The 19,209-nt window shown below is 41.3% G+C and overlaps 1 protein-coding gene across 1 annotated transcript in view; it reads right to left on the bottom strand.

Annotated features, from left to right (window-relative positions):
- STMN2 (stathmin 2) overlaps positions 1-17,979 on the bottom strand; it is a 51,328-nt gene extending 33,349 nt beyond the window's left edge. The window contains exon 1 of the mRNA XM_058528934.1: positions 17,861-17,979. Within this exon, the coding sequence (XP_058384917.1) occupies positions 17,861-17,879 (19 nt within the window). The 5' untranslated portion in view covers positions 17,880-17,979. The remainder of the gene's footprint in view (positions 1-17,860) is intronic.
- Between the last annotated feature and the right edge of the window lie 1,230 nt (positions 17,980-19,209).

Raw genomic sequence — 19,209 nt, 5'->3', positions numbered from 1 at the left:
TAACAGAGCCTTTGAGATGAGGGTGAAGTATCTTAATGTTACAGCTTCCACGGCATGATTATCTTCAGCATGCATTTTCGAGGCCGCAAAAGAGCATGAAGAAATCCTTCAGGTTCATCTAGATATGCCATGAAAATTGCTTTTTCGTTTTGGAAATCAAATGCTACTTCCTCAAGCTTTGCCATGTAAAGACTCATTTTCTGAAATAGGATTCATCAGAGCACACACCAGAACTCCAATTAGTATAATTTTCTGCAAGGAATGAAATGCAATATACAAAGCAACTAAGCAATGTGTCTGAAGCTTCTGAATTCTGCAGTCGGTTTATTGTCATAACTGCTACAAACAGGATTCAAGTCTAAAAGACAACTTAGCCCAGGGTACGTTTTCTGAATTTTCTTTTTTCCACATGCTTTTTGTTTCTTCTGGATATTTGGAAATAAAAGCTCTTCTAAGAAATGGTAATTTTCGGTGGCATAAAAGTTTTACATGCTCATGCTATGACAAATGTAATTTTGTTAAATTATTATTCTTTCCATGCCAAAATATCATTTTGCCTTTTTTTTGTAATAAAGCAAATGGCTATAGAGAAGATAAAGAGATTGAAAATTGGGTTTTGATTTACTTGAAATAAACAATTCCATTGCACAAAAATCCCAGAAAGATTTAAAAAGTAACTATTACTCTTGCAGGTAGATTTCACAATACACTTAACCTATAAGATACAAATAAGAATGCCTGAGAGGTCAGGAGAGTTTGTTCAGACTTTGAGGAAATACATTACAAAGGTTTTCAGTTTGTTTTGGTTACTGCATTTTGTTTTTTCCACTTTTATGAAACCTGGTTGACTTGCATTGTTGCACTATTTCTCAAAAAGAGTTACTTTAAGTTCATCAATATAGATATGTTTAGATTATTAGTAAGTTTTCATTTTGTCTAATGCGATTGAATCACTAGCCATAGCATCTTAGAACTGGAAGGAAGAGTAGAAATAATCGAAATCATCTAATGATACTCTCATTTTATAGATGAAGACTCTAATAACCTTTATTTCTTTGAAGGCCTTCCCCCACTCTGGGGGTAGAAGTTGGTGAGGTGGTGGCAGTGGCAGGGACAGACTGGGAAACAGAAATGGGAAAGGGCGTGTAGTGAATGGAAGTGACGGCAGGCTTAAAAAAATCACTATCGGGCCAGCCACGTGGCTTAGCGGTTAAGTGCACGTGCTCCGCTGCTGGCGGCCCGGCTTCGGATCCCGGGCGCACACCCACGCACCGCTTCTCGGCCATGCTGAGGCCGCGTCCCACATACAGCAACTAGAAGGATGTGCAGCTATGACATACAACTATCTACTGGGGCTTTGGGGGAAAAATAAATAAATAAAAAAATTATTTAAAAAAAATCACTGTCTTTCTTTGATATTTGACTCTTTCTCCTGTTTCTAAATCTGGTTGTACATTTTTGATGTTGGTTAATATAAAGCAATTTATTTTGCATTATGATAGGGTTTTTTTTTTTCCCCTTCCTGAGACCTGGGAAATCTTTAATCCCCTCTTCCAGAGTGCCTGGGAGTGGCCTTTCAAAGCGGGTCACGTATTTTAGTCCCTCTTGGGAAGCAGATTCCTCTGCCTGTGAAGACTGGTGCCTCAGGTACGGATGCAAAGTTCTTGGGGTGCATCCAGAACGTGATACTTGTCACTGCTTCTGCTGACCAGTGCAATGTATGTGTGCTCTGTAGTATTTCCAGAACTCCATTTACAAAATGTTCATTAAGAACGGCATTTCCCTTTTATTTTACAAAATCATGGAATGTGTTGAGATGCTTTAAGTGAAACTATGCTCTTGGAGAGTAGCACGGTCTGAATTCCATATTTCAGGTAGGAAAATAAGTCTTCGGTGGTGACTGGATTATATGATCATCAAAGTCTTTTCAGAACTTTAGATTTTTTATTTTAAGACCTTGAGCACATCATTTAGTCTCTCTGAACCTCTTTTCTCATTGATAGTTGGTATCTCCAAGCTCTGGAATTCTACGATTCTACAAATTTAGCAAATTTTGTCTTTAAATGGAATAACATTCCCATTACAACCAGATTCATCCTTTTGTGTTTTCTGGAGTAAGGGCTTTTTTTACCTACCTTCTTTTAAATAAATTACTTTAAGGCATTACATTTTTACAGAAAAGGAAAAATTACGGTTCATATTTCTGCTTTGCAAATTGTTTCCTTTTTCTGAATACTGGTATTTCATAATAAATATTTATATAATAGACAAAATATTCTCATATATAATGTGCTTCATAAAGTAACTCATGTTTTGAATTTCAAATTGTCAAACTCTTTGGGCAAATTGAACTTTTCCACATACTGCATGTAAGATCTATTTTGGCTTTGAATATATTTTTTCCCACTGTTAGGCAGAACAGGTGATGTGTAAAATATAAGCTGTCTGGATGCCATCTGGAGTTTGTTCTTGATGGGAGAAGGATTACATTTTGGCATAACTGGCTGAATGGGATTGGAATAACCTACGCATTTTATTTTATTTGTGGCAGCAAATAATATATGACTTGGTCATAAACATTTCCAATAAAAAACTGAAGGCAAAAATGGAATCAAGTATTTGATCTCCATAGATAAATTGGAATTGGAATTTGGCATAATAAGTTGGTGATATTATTAAAAAAACACAGCTTGGTAATATATAATACTTAAAGGCACAATGTTGGCTTTCCTTTATGTTCTGTTTTCTCTGGATTTATTCAGCTTAAATATTATTCATAAAAAGTGGACTTGTGGTTTGGAATATTGCTCACAATTTCAAAAAGTTTGCCAAGTAATAATAGGTAGAGTAAGACAGAAGATCTGTGTACTAGGATGTGGTGACAATTCAGAAATGTCTCCAATGTTTGTGACTCATGCAATTCCATAAGGCTGGGTTTGTATTTCCCCAAAAACAGTAGTAAATCAAACAATGGTTTTCATTTCAAGGGCCTTTGATTTTTTTCTCTTCTCAAAGACACAGTCATTTTCCTGTTTTTTTTTTTTCCCACATAGGTTAGTCCTTAGTCCTCTACTGTTTTGTTTGCTGCTAATTGTTTCTTCTCAACTATATTTAAATGTTTTGAGGATGAGGGAAGGTGTCTCATTTAATGTTTTCAGTGTTTACGCCCCACGTAGGAGCATGTGTGGTAGGTGTTCTATAAAAGCTTATGCATTGGTTGCTGAGCAGAGGGGGGCTGTCCATCAGCTGCAGATACCTGCTCAATCTGTCAGTGCCCAGCTGGCTTCCCCACTGAGGCTAGGTATAGAGTGGGGGTTAAGAACCCAGATGTTGAAGCCAGATTGAGCTCAACTCTTTTCTCCACTAGATTGACTAGCTTCATTTTATGCTACAGATTGGTACTTCTGTGTGCTTTCAAGTGGCTGGCTTTTCTCACTTATCTCTTAGCCCTTATCCCATAGCTGTAGCTATATCGATAGTTTCAAATGTCACTAGTTAGTGGCACAACTATAATTGCTTGATTCCCCGGCAAAATTTAAGAAAGCCCTCCCACATCTACCCTTCATAAGGTCAACTTCACAACAGCAGGTATCAACTCTCTCTAGTCAAGGAGGAAAAAGAGGCAGGTGACCGTTTCCCCTGCATTCATTTATATGTTCTGCTACTTTTTTTGGCCACGATGCTGACTAACGGTGAGTTAACGCTACCAGCGGGTAATGGAAAGAATTGAATAGGAGATGAAGACCTGTGCTGTAGCTCAGGATCCATTCAGCCCTAGACGATTCATTAAACCTTCTGAGCATGAGTTTACTTATCCACAAAACAAGGACAGGATATTGTTGTAAGGATCGAATTAAACAATGGATTAAGAAACTGAAGTGTTGTCTTGATATAAGATATTGTTAGTAAAGATTAATCGTCTCCAAATTTATCTTTGTTCAAGCGACTTTTTGAAGTTTGGATGGGCTTGGCTACAGCCAAGTGTTGTGGCGCCTTGCTTCTTATAATTCTGCAGACTTCTCCTACTTCACCCTTATCTCTTCCAATCACCAAGCACAATCAGAGCCCCTACTACGTCCAAGGGAGACTGTACGTATAGTGGTCAACCAAGTGGGCTCTGGGGTCAGACTGATTTGTTTCAAATCCCGGCTTTACCACCTCTTGGCTATGGATGACTTTACCTCCCTCCCCTTCTCACCTGTGAAAATGGGGATGATAATTATCCTCGGCAGATGCTTGGCACAGTAGCAGTACTCAACACAGTAAGTACTCAATACCTGTTAGCCAATAGCATTATTACTGCCAGCCACAAAGGTGCTGTAGGGGAGACAAAGTAAGTGAAACATGGTTCTGGCCTGGAAGAAAAACTCAGTATAGCTGCATATAAGATAAAGAAATGTCTGTAGCAAAACAACAAGTAAAAACAGCTCATGATGAGAAAGCTGGAGTGCAGTGGGGAAAGCGCTAGATTTGAAACCCAGCTCTGCCCTGGACCACCTTTGTGACTGGGAGCAAGTCACTCAACTTCCCTTGGCTTCTCCTTCCCATTCTTGGCAAGTGGGGATGTTGAAACCTGTCTCAGGGTTGCCATAAGAATTAAATGGGAAAAAGAGTGTAGGGACACGTGACATGTAAATGGCTCGGCATAGGAGGGGAACAATAAATGACGGGGGGGAGGATAACAGAACGGTGCTCCAAGATGGTATACGGCTAATTCCCAAGTTTATTGTTAGACAATAAACCTGTAAGAGTTCACAGGAAGGAAAAGTCAAGGAAGCTAGAATGTGAGGTTGACCTGGAAACCTGCTGGTATTGGTTTCAAGGAGAGCAAACCCTTTCTCAGAAGTAATCCTATTTGACTTAGCTGACTATCCCTACCCTATGTATTCATCATTCACTTCTAAAATTTATTAAAAGTGACAAAACATGTAGTTTTCTGGATAGAATAACTTCATGGCTATCTGTTATTTGTCAGGAGTGGCATCTTCCCTTTGCAATGAGTTTAAGTGGGTAGGCCTTCATTCTTTTTGGCTCTGCCAGCAGGACAGTGTCCCCTCCCCAGTGACATTTCTCTGCATTTCTTCTCTTGGGTGACTTGTCGTATAGCTTGCTGCAATTCATAGCCAATGCAGACCACAACTGTATACACCGTTTTTTTTTTTTTAATTTTACTTTAAGAAAAATTTCAACAAATGGAATCCAATTCTTTCAAAGTTGCTTAATTCAATATTTCTTCAATGTTAGTCCTGAAATTAGAAAAAATTTTCATCCTAAATACTGAATTTCATTTTCTTTTATTTGTTCTACTGCTAAACTTTTTTTTAAGTCAAGTTTTTGATTGATAGAAGAGATGTAGTTCTTTTCTCTCTACCTTTGTTGCTTGGCTGGATATTTTAGAACCTAGTTAGATTTTTTAAAGTGAGAAAATGTCTATATTTTCTTTAAAGCTGAACTCTCCTACCCAGTACAATGTATTATGACCCTGTGAGGATTTAAAATGCTTTCATATAAAGATCCTTCTTTGTCATTATTCCACATTTATGAGAAAGTAGGAGTTTACTTTATCATCTGTATTTTATGGCCTATAAATGTGAAAAAATATTGAGTATTTTTATATGTAGATTGTTATTATAATCAATTGTATCTAATATGAAAAAGGACTATACTAACCTTGTAAATGTAAGCACATATTTCTATTAACATGTCTGCAGTTATATCATAAATATAATTCCTAGTTTATTTACCATACACATATAAACTGATATTTTGGAGGCAAAGTAAAATAGTTAAAATGCTCTTTTATATTGGTGTCAATTATCCTCCCTTCAGCCTTGTAAAGTCAGATGCCCAATGAATGCTGATTTGATTTCCCAGGATATGTTTATTATTCTAGTAATTACATTCTGTTAACATCTTATAGATTTTTATTGATTTGTACCTAAAACACTATTGATTGAAAAAGTGTTACTTTCGTGAATGACAGAGAGACGAATACTAAACTCGAAGTATCCATATCCCTTTCCCCACCACAGTCATATAAGCGATATTATGTTTGTTCTGTTTGGCTCTGGTATCTTCGCTGTGCTTATCTACTAATGGATGGAGAGGAGGAAGGCTAGATTCATCCAGATAAGAAAGTTCCTGGAGTTATCCTTGAAAGAAAAGATCTAGCTGAAGGAAGGGTGAGGAGAGCAGGAGTGCCAAGTAGGGAGATACTGGAGAAGCAAGGAGGGGAGATTGTGATGTGGAATTTGGATGAAATTGATGGCTAATAAGATTTTCAGAATGAGAGATTGTGTGTGTGTGTGTGTGTGTGTTTGTGTTACGTGATATAATTCCCCCTTTCCTGCTCTTCAAGAGACTTCAGTGTAGACTTTTACATTGTAATGCTTCTGGAATCAGTTTTTATTTCTACTGAATGAGACATTTTATGTTGATGAGCATTAATGGGTGGGCAAGAAGGATCAGTTTTATTGAAGTTATATACGTATTTGAAGTGGGTGAGATATAAAATATGACAGGGAAATATGACATGAGAAGTAAATGCAAGAGAAATGTACTTTTAATTCTGGCATTACCCAGAATGCATTTGTCTTAGAGATATACTGTACTGGCAGCTGTGTCATAAACATGATATCAGCTCTCTTTTTATCACAAAGAATTATTGAGTAGTGATCACTTCCTAAATTCCAAGTAATTTCTAGTAGGTTTGTTATTGCATGTAGAAATTCACAAAGTATAAGAATTTAGATGCTTACTTTAAATTATTATTTTTATTTAGTATTTTCATAATTTATTTAGAGGGTCAGGGAAGAAGATAATATTTTTTACTATAAAGTGCTTAACAGTCAATTGTTTACTTAATTCTCTTGACAAGCAAGTGATTTAGATGGCATTATTTTCCCCATTTCCTAACTGAGAAAATTGTGGTATAGAAATGATAATTTGCCTAAGGATTATCAGATAGTGAATAGAGGAGCAGGGTTCAAAATCATGTCCATCTAACACCCAGCCCTGCTCTAATCTGCTAGAGCTCTCTTAACATGTAACAGTAACATTTCCTGACCTGAGCATTTTTTGGGGGACACTTAGAGTACTGCTTTTAATTTTGCTAGGATTGTGCATTCTTTTGAGTTCCACACCAGGTTGCTTTTTCTTATCACACAGAGCTTTCCCCTTTTGTTTTTAATGTTTGGAGGCACCCGTAAGCTAAGCCTTCTGCACACTTGAACGTTTGGGCTGGGGCTACTTTGTCTAAGGTGGGCTTGTACAGTTGCTCAGGGCGGCAGACGCAGGGTAGAGAATGTCAAGGTGGTGGCAACAGAGGGGAAACATAGAACCAGAAGGAGAACTTGTACTGAGTTTTACCTCTGGCTTGTCAACCCTCTCATTCTCTGCGTCTATCTGCTGAGGCACCCTGGCTTTGCCCAGCAATCCTCTCAGCTTGGTGGCTGTCATCTTGGCCTTAAATGTTGGGTTGGGGAAAAGTTGGGTGGAGACCGACTGTAATAAAACGTCGGGTGAGTTAGTTGCGTCTTGTCAGCCAACGTTCATTTAGGAAGAAGAAGAATCTTAAATATCTAAATGGGGCTGGTCAGGTGAGACCTAAGCACAAGCCCTTCAAAATGTCAGACACTGTTGTCTGAGGAATTCACGCAACATTTTTTTTTGAGGAAGATTGGCTCTGAGCTAACATCTGTTGCCGATCTTCCTCCTTTTGCTGAGGAAGACTGGCCCTGGGCTAACATCCATGCATCTTCCTCTATTTTGTATGTGGCACGACACCACAGCATGGCTTGATGAGTGGTGCATAATTCTGTGCCCGGGATTCGAACCTGTGAACCCTGGGCCGCCAAAGCCGAGCGTGTGAACTTAACCACTACGCCACCGGGCCGGCCCCTCAAGCAACATTTTATTTCAATTTTTTATTATTTAGGAAGTGTTTTTCAAAAAGCAAATGACTTATTTCTGACTGTGCTCCTTGTTCCCTCTTTATTCATTCTAAATGCATGTGCACTGGTATTTTCATGAATAAAATATCCAGTTATTATACATAATGACAATTAAAAAATGCAACCCCTTGCATTCATATAGTACTTGACAGATACTAATCACCTCACATTTGTTTCCTTGATTCTGAGAATGACCCTCTGATACGGACAAGGCAGTATTTCGCCATTTTACAGATGCTGAATTAGAGGCCCAGAGAGGAAAAGTGACCTGACCAAGGTCGGTTAGTAAGAGATAAAGACTAGAACTCAGAGCCTCAGCATCCTGCTCCTGGGCTCTGCCCTCAGTGCAGCATCAGCAGCGTGTGGAGAGGGGCAGAGCTGCTGGGGCTCAGGCTCTCTGGCCTCTTGAGGCCACGTTGCAGAGCCGGTCAGAGGAGGGGACTCACACTGGAGGGCCACTCTGCTCGGGTCCGCTGCCCCAGGTACCCCACTGCTCACCGGTGTAACGTTTAATCCAAGTGGTTCCGGACTAGCAGCATCAGTACCACCTGGGAGGTTGTTAGAAATGCAAATTCACGGGGCCCATCTCAGATCCACAGAACTAGGACCTCTGTGGGTGGGATCTGAGGTTCCTAAGTACTGCTGATGCCTCGTGAAGTTTGGGAAACACTTAAACTAAAGGAGTCCCCAGCTGGATTGGCTGATGGAGGAGATTAGTTAAAGACAGAAATTTTGCAGCTTTTGGGTGGATCTCAGAACTTTCTAATTGATGTTCTTAGTACATCATTATGTGCTGCCCCGTAATATTGCAGGGTAGCGTAATAAAGTTGTTAAAACAGTTAAGACTTCCATTTATAGTTATAAATTAGTATTATTGATAGTCAATTTTTTTGTATGTACAGGGTCTTCTTTTCTTCAAAAGAATAAGTTCTCCAAGGGAGATGCTCAATGGATGGACTATGTTTATTTATATTCTCCCAATACCTAGCATAGGCTTCAGAATAGAGTTGGTGCTTGAATCTATTTTACTTTAGTTAATGCCATTAACTATTAATGACTTTAGACTGCAGGCAAATAAATGCCTAGTGTCTATCTTTCCCTACTTGTACATATTTGATTACAGGACAGTTGAGTAAGTGCCAAACTTCAGTAGTTTTATTTTTTATTATATATGTTATATTACTATAGTCATATGTAAAATATATTAAATATATATATCTTTATTAGACCTGTTTTCTGGCCCTGGCTCTGAAGCTTACCACATGTGAACTTGACTGAGTAAATTCTTTGAGCTTAAATTTACTCATTTTTAAACAGAGTAACAAGTATACTGTGCCCATCTCATAGGGATTATATGAAGATTAAAAAGGATGGAGTGGATGAATATTTTTGAAGAACTACAAGGTCCCATATAGATAGATCATGCTATTTAATTTATCTTTTGAACATTTTTATATCTTCCACGTTTGTCTGCTTTTTTTTTTTGACTATAAAAGGAAAAAGTAGGTCTGAAGTAGAATGAAAAGATGATTTTTAAAGTGATAGGAGTCTTGGATCAGGTAATCTGTGCATCAAAAGACTAGAATTGACTCTGGTAATTTTTCATGTGTTTGAACAATGTAGGAGAAGGACGCTAACTGTCACTTTTCAGATAAAGCTTAAGACTTAAGTAACAACAATATGTATTAGCGTTGGGAATAAAAACAAACTATGCAGGGGAAAAGACAACTGTGTTCTGAAGCAGGGTGCCAGGGAGGCTGCAGGAACTCGTGCTTCAGTTCAACTGCCCCAGGTGGTTGGTGCCTCCCTGCCTAGAAGTGAAAACAAGCGACATCCTGATGAGATTCTCTGGTTTCAGTTCTGCAACAGTCAATATATCATAAGTTGAGCTTTATCATGTGAGATGGTTTCTATTCACTGGGAAGCCCAGACGGAAAGATTATCCTCAGGGTTACTGTGAGCAGTTTGTTGAATGGAAATTAAACTTCATGGCTGTAGTTCATAGGAAAAAAAAAATCTTCCAAAAGAGGGAGCAGAATACTAATAAAAAATTAACCTCTAAATGCTCTCTTGTACAAGTGTTTGTGGGACTGGATTTCGATAAATTCCATCCATTTCTTTTTATCCTGATGTAAGATCGACAGATTCAGATTACTGATGATCAACTGTCATACTAAGTGCTTGTGCAATGGATGATGTACAGACTCTGACATCCAAAGTACAATCATTCCAGAAGGATAACTGCTAAATTAGCTCTTACAGGCATTGCTTTACTATTTTGGCTAAAAAAAAAAAAATCAGTTCCAGACAATATTATTTTTAATGTACTATGCAAGAACTGTAATTATCTATTTCTGGTCACAAAAACAAATTTTTGGAATCCTGTAATTTTTCAAGTATTAAATATTTTAATCTGGAGGTCAACAAAATTACAAGTGAGAAAAATCTTAAAACATTGGTTACAGTTTTATAGTATAATGTGTGGCTTCTTCTCTTAAGTACGATTTCTGGAGAAGCTATATTTCCAGATGACTAGCAAAATGATTGCTGAAATGCATTAATTAACCTTTACATTCACATAAAAGTGTTTTGTGAGAGCAAATGTACACAAAATGTTATCTTTAATCATGACTAATAAAAATGGGTTATATAAACACAGGTTTTACTACTGCAAATGTCTCCTTGATAAATGAGGGGATCTGATTCCCTTATTAAAAGAAAATTAAAAATGGTTCACAAGAGATTCAGAGACTTCCCACGGATTTCTCCTGCCCGCCTGCTTTTGAGGTAACAAGATGAAGAGAGTTTTGCAGTACCATCTAATGATTATATTAAATGTGGATGCCTGGGATGGATATCTCTGTTAGTTCTAGATTTATAAGACATTTAAAAAACATTTAAAAATGTTTATATTAAATATCTAGGGTCTACAGAAGGAGTTAAGGATGCATTTTGAAATGTGCTAACCAGGTTGATACTGATAATCCCTGCTGTTGGCTGAGCCTTCAGAGACCCACGAGTTCCATACATTACAGCCCCCAAGGTCTCATAGCTCTCTTTCCTCAAAAGCCTAAATCATGGCAATTATTTTAATAAGCCCCACGTTAGCTATTAACACTAGTCATCAATTTGAAAGTATTTCCTCTTCAAGGTGAGTCTGTGCACAGAAAGGATGAGACCATCTGGCATGTTAAACAAAATGGTTGTATTACTGGTTTCACCTCCATGTGGGAACCTCTGACAGGGAGCAGATGTAAGAGCAGCCGGTACTGGTTAAAGGCCTAGATTCTGGAGGCAGAGGGCCTGGGCCTAAATTCTGGATCTGACTGTGTGACCTTGGGTAAGTCACTCCACCTCTCTGTGTCTCAGTTTCCTCATCTGTAATAGTATCTATTCTTCAGGATTATTGGGTGATTAATACAGCCAATCTGTGTAAAGTGCTTAGTGCCTAGCATGTTATATATGCTAAATAAAGATTAAGTCAATAAATAAATCACTTCTTACAGATGCTCTGAAATTTATGTCTATGCCAGAAAAATGATTCTTGAAGGAAAGCAACATCACAGGAAAATTGTTGATTGAAGGACCAGTCAAAAAGATTTTTAGCTCAGTCTCTAAGGTCCTCAAGCTTAGATTTTTGTTATCTCCAGATGAGGTATACACACATGCAGCCACAACAGACTGCTAGGATTAAACCTTTAAAACACACATGACTTTTATAATGCTGTCCTGGCATGTCTTCATTTTTCAAATGTACCACAAGTTGCAAAAATGGAAAGTTTCCTAGCTTTTGAGAGACCCTGAAATGAATAGCTAAAAACAACAGGAACAAAGGAACAGATAACCTTGAGGCTTAATCCAACTTCATGTTGAATAACAGTATATCCTACTAACTCCGTGGCCAGTTGTATTTGGGACCGTGTTTTTAGTGCCCTATTTGGGAAACGGTAAATTTCTAATTTGAGATATTTCAAGCATAGTATCATTTTTGCCAGATAGCATTTCCAGAAATATTGTAATGTTTGCGCGGTCAACCACCCAATGCATGGGAAGACTGACATATAATATTTTTCATGATATCCCTTGAAGACTCATTTTTTTTCCTCTAGTTTGACTTTCTTAGAAAGTTAGTATCAAATAGTGGAGGGCCTTTATTGGCTTAAGTAAGCAGAAAACACAAGCATAATCTGTTTTAAAATACACAATCATACTCAATAAACGATTAATAATTTTCTCATGTGATATCCAGGAAGAAATACTCTGTTAGGATAATTTGGTAAGTAATAAACATGGGATATATTGAGAGACAATTTTAGTGCTGTTCAGTCCTCTGTCTTAATTTCTCCAGATGTGGAGTATTTGCATGAATTAGCTGTATGGTGAGTGAGATTACAGACTTTTGCGCATTATTCCACAACTCAAAGGTCCTGAGTTGAACTTTTTCTTCTGCACATTGTTTTGTAAATAACAGTAATCTAGCAATATTGATTGATCACCCCACAAGCCACATTTTTTACACACACACACACACACACACACCCAGAGCCAAATCCTTACTTTCCACATTTCTCTTGAAGGTCTTCTGCTGAGTCCTGCAATATGAATATATTTTTAAAAATTCAATTAAGAGAGAGTGATGGCACACAACACATAACTCCCAGAGGAATAAAATCCCTAAGTTTATGAGTTTGGAAGTGAAATATTTTGCAAAGATTGCCATGGATTTGAAAATGTTAAGACATAAGACCAGAGCTCATGGTGGGAGGCACACGTATGTCACAGTTTTATATTTCTAAAACTGATGTGGCTGCTGGTAAGAATCAGCATCATCTTGGAGCTCGTTAGGAATGCAGAATGTCTGGCCTCAATCAGACCTACTGTATCAGAATTTGCATTTTAACAAAAATCACAGGTAATTCATATGCACATTAAAGTTTGAGGAACACAGTCATATGAAACTATTAAACATTTTCAGATGGATTATAGTTACAGGAACTATAAGAGAAAAAGAATTCCTTACCAATGCAAACATGAAAAAAATCCACTTTTGATGATCCTACAAATTAGTTTATACTTGTTTTATGGCAGCCCTCCTCAGTATCACATTGTATCTACCTGTTTTACCTACTAGCCTGCAAGCTCCCTGAAGGCAGACACTGACATTCAGGTGTGTCCCCAGCATCAGGGACATTTTAAATAAATGAATAAGTAAACAATGTCTTTGTTTAATTTATTCCTTTATTTAAACATTAAAACATTCTGTTCCTAAATAATTTTGCTATTACTACTGACCATTTTCTACTATTTATCCACTACAAATACCCAAAAGTAATATAAATGGTGTTATAATAACAATGTAATGAAACTATAAAGTAAAATCATAAAAGAATAACTAACCAGGGCCTACATCTACTTCCAGATTATGATCACTCATTTCATACCATCTCCTTGAAAACGTGCACAAACCCTTTTCATCCACTAGGGTAAAGCATGGCATTAACTTATCGAATAAGCAATTGAATGTTCCAAATTAAAAAAAAAAGATTTTATTAAATAGCTGGTATTTGCAACTGGGTTTAAAAATCCATCTTCTTCTGCTTTAGAGGACTTGACTGCCCTCTGGTGGAGTTAAAAGTTAATGCCGACTCCAAGGTTTCCCAATTGAGAGAACTAGGGAAGAGAACCAGCCTTCGTTCTGGAAGCATCTGGGTCATCGGCTAATCTGGTATTTTCTTGTTGTCTGGCAAATTTCTTGTACTTTTCATATAAGGTCACAGATCCTGTGACAGCAGAATAATGTGTGTTTTTCCAAAACCAAAGAGGAGACTGTGTGAGCTGGAGTTAGATAGCAGCTTGGAGTGACCACGCCCAAAGCAGGTAGCCACCTGCTCCGAGGCCAGCTTCCTGCAGCCTTGTGTGAGCAGTGAGTTCCTGGGGTGGAGTGGGGCGTACGTCAGTCCTTTTAAGTTGGAGTGAAAAACAACGGTGATCCATAAATCAGCAATTTTCCTAAAGATGCTCTGGATTCATCAATGACAAAAATCTTCAATTAAATATGTAATTGATTCCTCTTCCATTTCATTTTTAATTGTGAAGATTTAACTTAAAATTCTACTTGATAGCAACTACTAGATATTCACGGAATTAAGTTAACTATTTTGATCCTGAATTATGGGGAGGAAAACTATTTTATTGTGTGAATCGGCTTTATCGCACTCTGAGAGAACATTTCTTGAATCTGAGTGAAATCTAGCCTCTTGGAGCATTTTTACCACTGAGAACCAGCTATTTGATGGAAGACACGCTGTGACAAATAATAAAAGGTTTATTCCACAATCCAGCCACTAATAACTAAAAAAAACCTGCAAAGTAAGTAAAACCGTTTTTAATGCAACAAATAAAATCTTGCTAAAAATGTTAATGACGAACGGCAGAGGCAATTGCTCTAACAATAAAAATACTCCCCTCTCCCTTAGAATAATTTACCACAAATCTGTGTCACATCACAAAACCGGTGTTAATTTTGACTAAACAAAGTTCTAGATTTTAATATTACAAACTATCCAATCTTAATTATTCATCAGTTTAAAATATATTTTCTTTCAGGGAATTTTAACATGCATAGACAACTACCACCAGGTGTATTAATTTATATCATCATACTAGCTACCTGCTTTGGGCTACACTGGGTCACATAATGCTTATTGCAGGCTCCGCTTGAGACTGGTATGAACCATACGTATAAGATTGAGTGATAAGCTAATACTATTTCTCTTTCAATTTTATTCTGAAATCCTGACCAAATCTTCTTCTTTTCATTTCTAGTTATTTATATATCCATTTAGAATGTGCCCACTTCATTAGAGAAAATAATGGAGATTATATGCACCCAGTACAATCATGCTGAATACAATAATTGTTTAATGAATCAAGAAAAAGCACTGCCCTGCTGATTAATTGATTATGCTTTGCAACTGGAATGATTTCAAAATCCATTATTTTAATATCGCAGAGGTTGTGCTTCCTTTCATGATTTGCAAATGCAGCTTACTCATGGCAGAGAGGATGCCTGCATCTGTCCTGTTTGGGGTGGGATTTTTATTAATGGGATGGTGGCTACCATTTCACGATCCGTGTTTCTGTGCAGAACTGAGACTGTATCAAGAATCAGCAATTGGAAGAATAGTTTAAAAAAACAGTTAAAATTTTATGCATAACCTATATTTACATATTTATAGATATAACCTTATGGAATCCACGGCGAAGATCATACCATCTCAATTATATATGTATCTTTTCACCATTGCAGCCACAAACGATTCTCTGCGGAGAATTTTCCAGCAATCTTTGGCACACAAGCCCTTCCCTTAGCAAGCACCTGCACATATATCCCACTCACACGAACATACATAATCCCAACAGGAACCGAAAATATATTTGCTTTATAACGTAAAATGAACCACCGCAGAAAGAAGTCTTTTTGGGGGAGAAGGGGAGGGAGGAGTAGAATCCTTAATCAAATGCAATCATTCAAACCTTTTGAACAAATAGGGCCACTGAGTCATGAAATAATAATAATGATTTGAAATACAAACAATAATAGTGATGATGACGATGAGTTTGTAGCCGCCCTCCTGCAGCAGAAACCTCTCGGTGCGGCTGCAGAGCGCAGGGCGAGATCGCCCCCATCCCCCCTTCTCAGAACCCTCCGGACTTGCGGGTGAAGCGCGAATTGCGGGAAGCGAGGCTAGCTCAGGGCTCTGCGCAGAACCCCGTCTCCCCGGCTGCAGCCGCGGGGCCGAGCGCCCAGCCCGGGGAGGGCAGCGCAGGGCGCGGCGCGGGGCTCTGCAGGGCTGGCTGCGTTCCACGCGCCGGCTCGCCACGTGCGCCCCCACCCGGCCAGCGGCGGTCGGGTCTGGGCCCCAGCTGGGAGGGGTGGTCGGGTCTGGGCCCCAGCTGGGAGGGGTGGGGCCGAGCCACGCCTCGCTGCAGGAGCGAGGGTCCCTCCGTGGGAGACCATCCCAGGGGTCTCCATCCGGGGAAAGCATGGAGAACAGAGCGTGGGCGGGGGGCTGCGGCGGGGGGGGAAACAGCCCCGAGCTCCGCGGGCTGTGGGAGGGCGAGAAGAGAAACCCGGCCCCCCACCCCCGGGAAGGGGTCACCTCTGCGGTGTCGCGGCCCGCTGGGGTGGGGCCGCGCCTTTGTGTGGCCGGGCGGGGCTCGAGCCAGCCTTCTGCAGAGCCGCTCACTGGGCTGGGAGGGGCTCGGCGCCCGGCTGGGCGCCACGCCGCGTGTCTGCGCAACATCGAGGGGTGCCAGGGCCGTTCTGGACTGCGGGGCTGGAAAACGGGGCGCTAGCACTGCAGACCGCTCAGCGGCCCCTCCCCCTTTCCTCGCCAAGTCCCAGACCCAGCTCCGCGGGAGGGTGGGGCAGGGCGGAGCTGTCCAGAGCGAGCCCTTTCGGGGCTTTTCCCCTTCTCCGCATCCCGCATCGCGTCTCGGGGGAGGGGTGTCGCCAGCCCCAAGGGACCTCGGGCCCCTCCCTGCTGGCCCACCCCGGGCCACCGAGCGCTGAACCTCGGGGCACCTGAGGCCCAAGAACGGTTGGGGATGGAGGCCCTGCATCCGAAATCTCATGAACCCATGAAAATTGCGGGTATTTGGCCCAGTCTGACCTACGACACGGATATTTCACGTAGCTCAATTTAAGACCTTGACCTCTTTTGTATCTGTATTATTATACATACACATATCCGGGTTCCAGAAGCTTTTTCCCAGATGAGTTCCTAGAAGCCTTTATCTGTGCCTATGTCGAATCACTCTATGTAATGTGGTTTTGAAAAGAAAAATCTTAACCCACTTTTCCCCCGCTCTCTGTAAAACAGAACAATGAGGCCAGGGTGGGGAAGGCGGGGGCAGTGGTCAGGTCTCTCTCGGTGGCCCGGGCTGGGAGTCAGGAGCGCAAAGCGGGGGCGTGGCGCCGCTGGCCCCCCAGGGCTGGGCTCCGGGGTGTCGCGCTGCGCTCCCCACCCGGCCGCCTTTGGGCTGCGATGCCGCACCCGGCTGGGGGAAGGGGTGAGGGCGCGGGCGCGGCTCCGCACAGGGTGGGGCCGCCCGCATTGGGCGCCCGGCGCCGCAGGTGCCTCCCCCCGGGACCGCTCGTCCTCACACAAAGAAACCCCACCCCAGCGCCTGCGAAACTGCTGTCCCTCACCCCTCCCCGCCGCGCGCTCCCCCGCCCCTGCAGCTGCCCACCCGCGCCCTCCTGCCCTCCCGACTTCCTCTCTCCTTCCCCTCCCTCTTCCTAAAACAAAGGCGTATAGGCCCCCTCCCTTACTTCCCCGCACCGCGCCCCAGGACTAGCGGTTTCTCCGGCGAGACAATACCATAAAATTTGCCCTGTTCTCCACCCGCCCTCCTCCCTCGTCTCCACCCATCTTTCAAACAGCCTAGATGGGACCGCTTTGACTTTGCATTTTTCTTTTTCCTTTCTTCCACTCCCCTGCCTCTTCCCCATTTTCTTTCTTTAACTAGAGAGGAAATAAAGGACGTTACAAAGCACTTTCCAAAATGTCCCTTAACCCCCTTTAAGGCAAACAGTTACGGTAACCCCCACCCCCCACGATTGAGCCCTAATTTTAAATACGGAAATAGAATAAATTCCCTACCCATAGGAGGGCAACTTACCTGCTTCTACCTTCTAAAAGAAATTCTTAGCTTTAAATTTCCAAGGACCTTCTCTTTGCCCTCCCCAAACCCCCAGAGCTGCCTCCGTCCTCCTGGTGCTCCTATTACCATTAACGTCTTTTTCTCTCTAAAATATCTCCGATTGCCTTCCAAGCTCTAAGAGAGAAGCTGAGAGGTGGGCTCCAGGTCGAGCCGAGGGAGAACGAGGCGCGATGCCTTACCCATTGCTGTTTTAGCCATTGTAGGGATGTGCGGATGCTGAGCGGTGGCGAAGGCGAAGGGTCCAGCTACAGCAGCGGAGAGAGCGAGAGAGAAGACTGAATAAGGCACTGAGTCTGCAGAGTGGGACCGTGCGAGAGAAAGAGCAAGAGGCAGGAGCCCATGAATAATTATCACTCAGAAGCTCAAGCAGATTGGCTCCCCAGGTCCCCTGACATGACTCCCGCAGAGTCAGAATCTCCAAGCATTAAATATTGATCGGCCAATGGTGCTGGAGTACAAAGTACCAGAATGCAGTTTGAAATGGAAATCAGCCCTTCCCTGGCAGCTCCCCCCGTTTTGGGGGCCTGATAGTACGGTCCAAGTAGAGTGGAGACTTAGCCCAGAAGCCTCTTAGGAGCTAAGATCTGGGCTGTGACTACCTGCGAGCCAGCAGGCTTGACTTAGTTCACACATGTTTCATCGCACAAATAGACATAAAAAAGGAAAGGGATTCAGAGGCCTGAGAAGTCTTCACAACGTGCTGACTGTTGGAAACATCTGTTTATAAGGTGTATTTAGTTCATGTTTTCTCTTTCACCTTTGGCCATATCTTTGGTAAATTCTAGTCTCCCAGGGTGACCCCATGTCTGGCTATGGTGGCATCTCAGAGCAGAACTGCATTATTGTCCTGTGTCTCCCAGCGCAGCTGGATTCAGATGTCTCTGGACTCTTGAGGATTTCTCAGCAGAGCAAGGCCTGATGTTTGCTACTCTTGGCACAAAAAGAAGGGGCTGCCTGGGCTGCTTGGGAATAGGGACAAGTAGTTAGGGTCCACCTAAGGACCTTGTGGAAGAGGATGAGAGTTCTGTGCCTCTGTCCTACCTGCCCTCTGGTAATAGGGCAGAACCAGGTGGACTGGTCGGTTGGAGCATTGGGGGAGCCACAGGTGGGTGGACGCCATGCTGCCCTGGAGATGTAGGATTACATGGATTGAAACCTCGGTGACCTTTCCAGGGCTCTAAGGAGAAACTTTTGCACTGAAAGCTTAGTGGACGTGGAAGGTGTGATCTGGAGCATGGTTTTTCTGAGATCCAGAGACTCCCTTGATAAAGGGCAAGGAAACATGTGTTCAAGTTTCAGGTTGAGCAGTGTGGTTTATAAGGATCTCTGAGACTGGTTGCAAAAAGTGACTTTTCATTACAAACAAGGTATTCATTAATTTATTCTTACTCGCTTAATGAATGCCATTCATTAATTCATTCTTTCTTGCTTGACTCACATAAATATTCATTGAGCATTTACCGTGTGCCAAGCTCTGAAGATAAGCAGTGAGAAAGATCTTAGGACTTGTTCTCATGGAGCTTTTAAT

The sequence above is a fragment of the Diceros bicornis genome, chromosome 33 (assembly GCF_020826845.1).
Source record: "Diceros bicornis minor isolate mBicDic1 chromosome 33, mDicBic1.mat.cur, whole genome shotgun sequence".
Lineage (NCBI taxonomy): Eukaryota > Metazoa > Chordata > Mammalia > Perissodactyla > Rhinocerotidae > Diceros > Diceros bicornis.
Note: the sequence above shows the minus strand (reverse complement) of the source record. Positions and strands in the feature narration are given on the sequence as shown.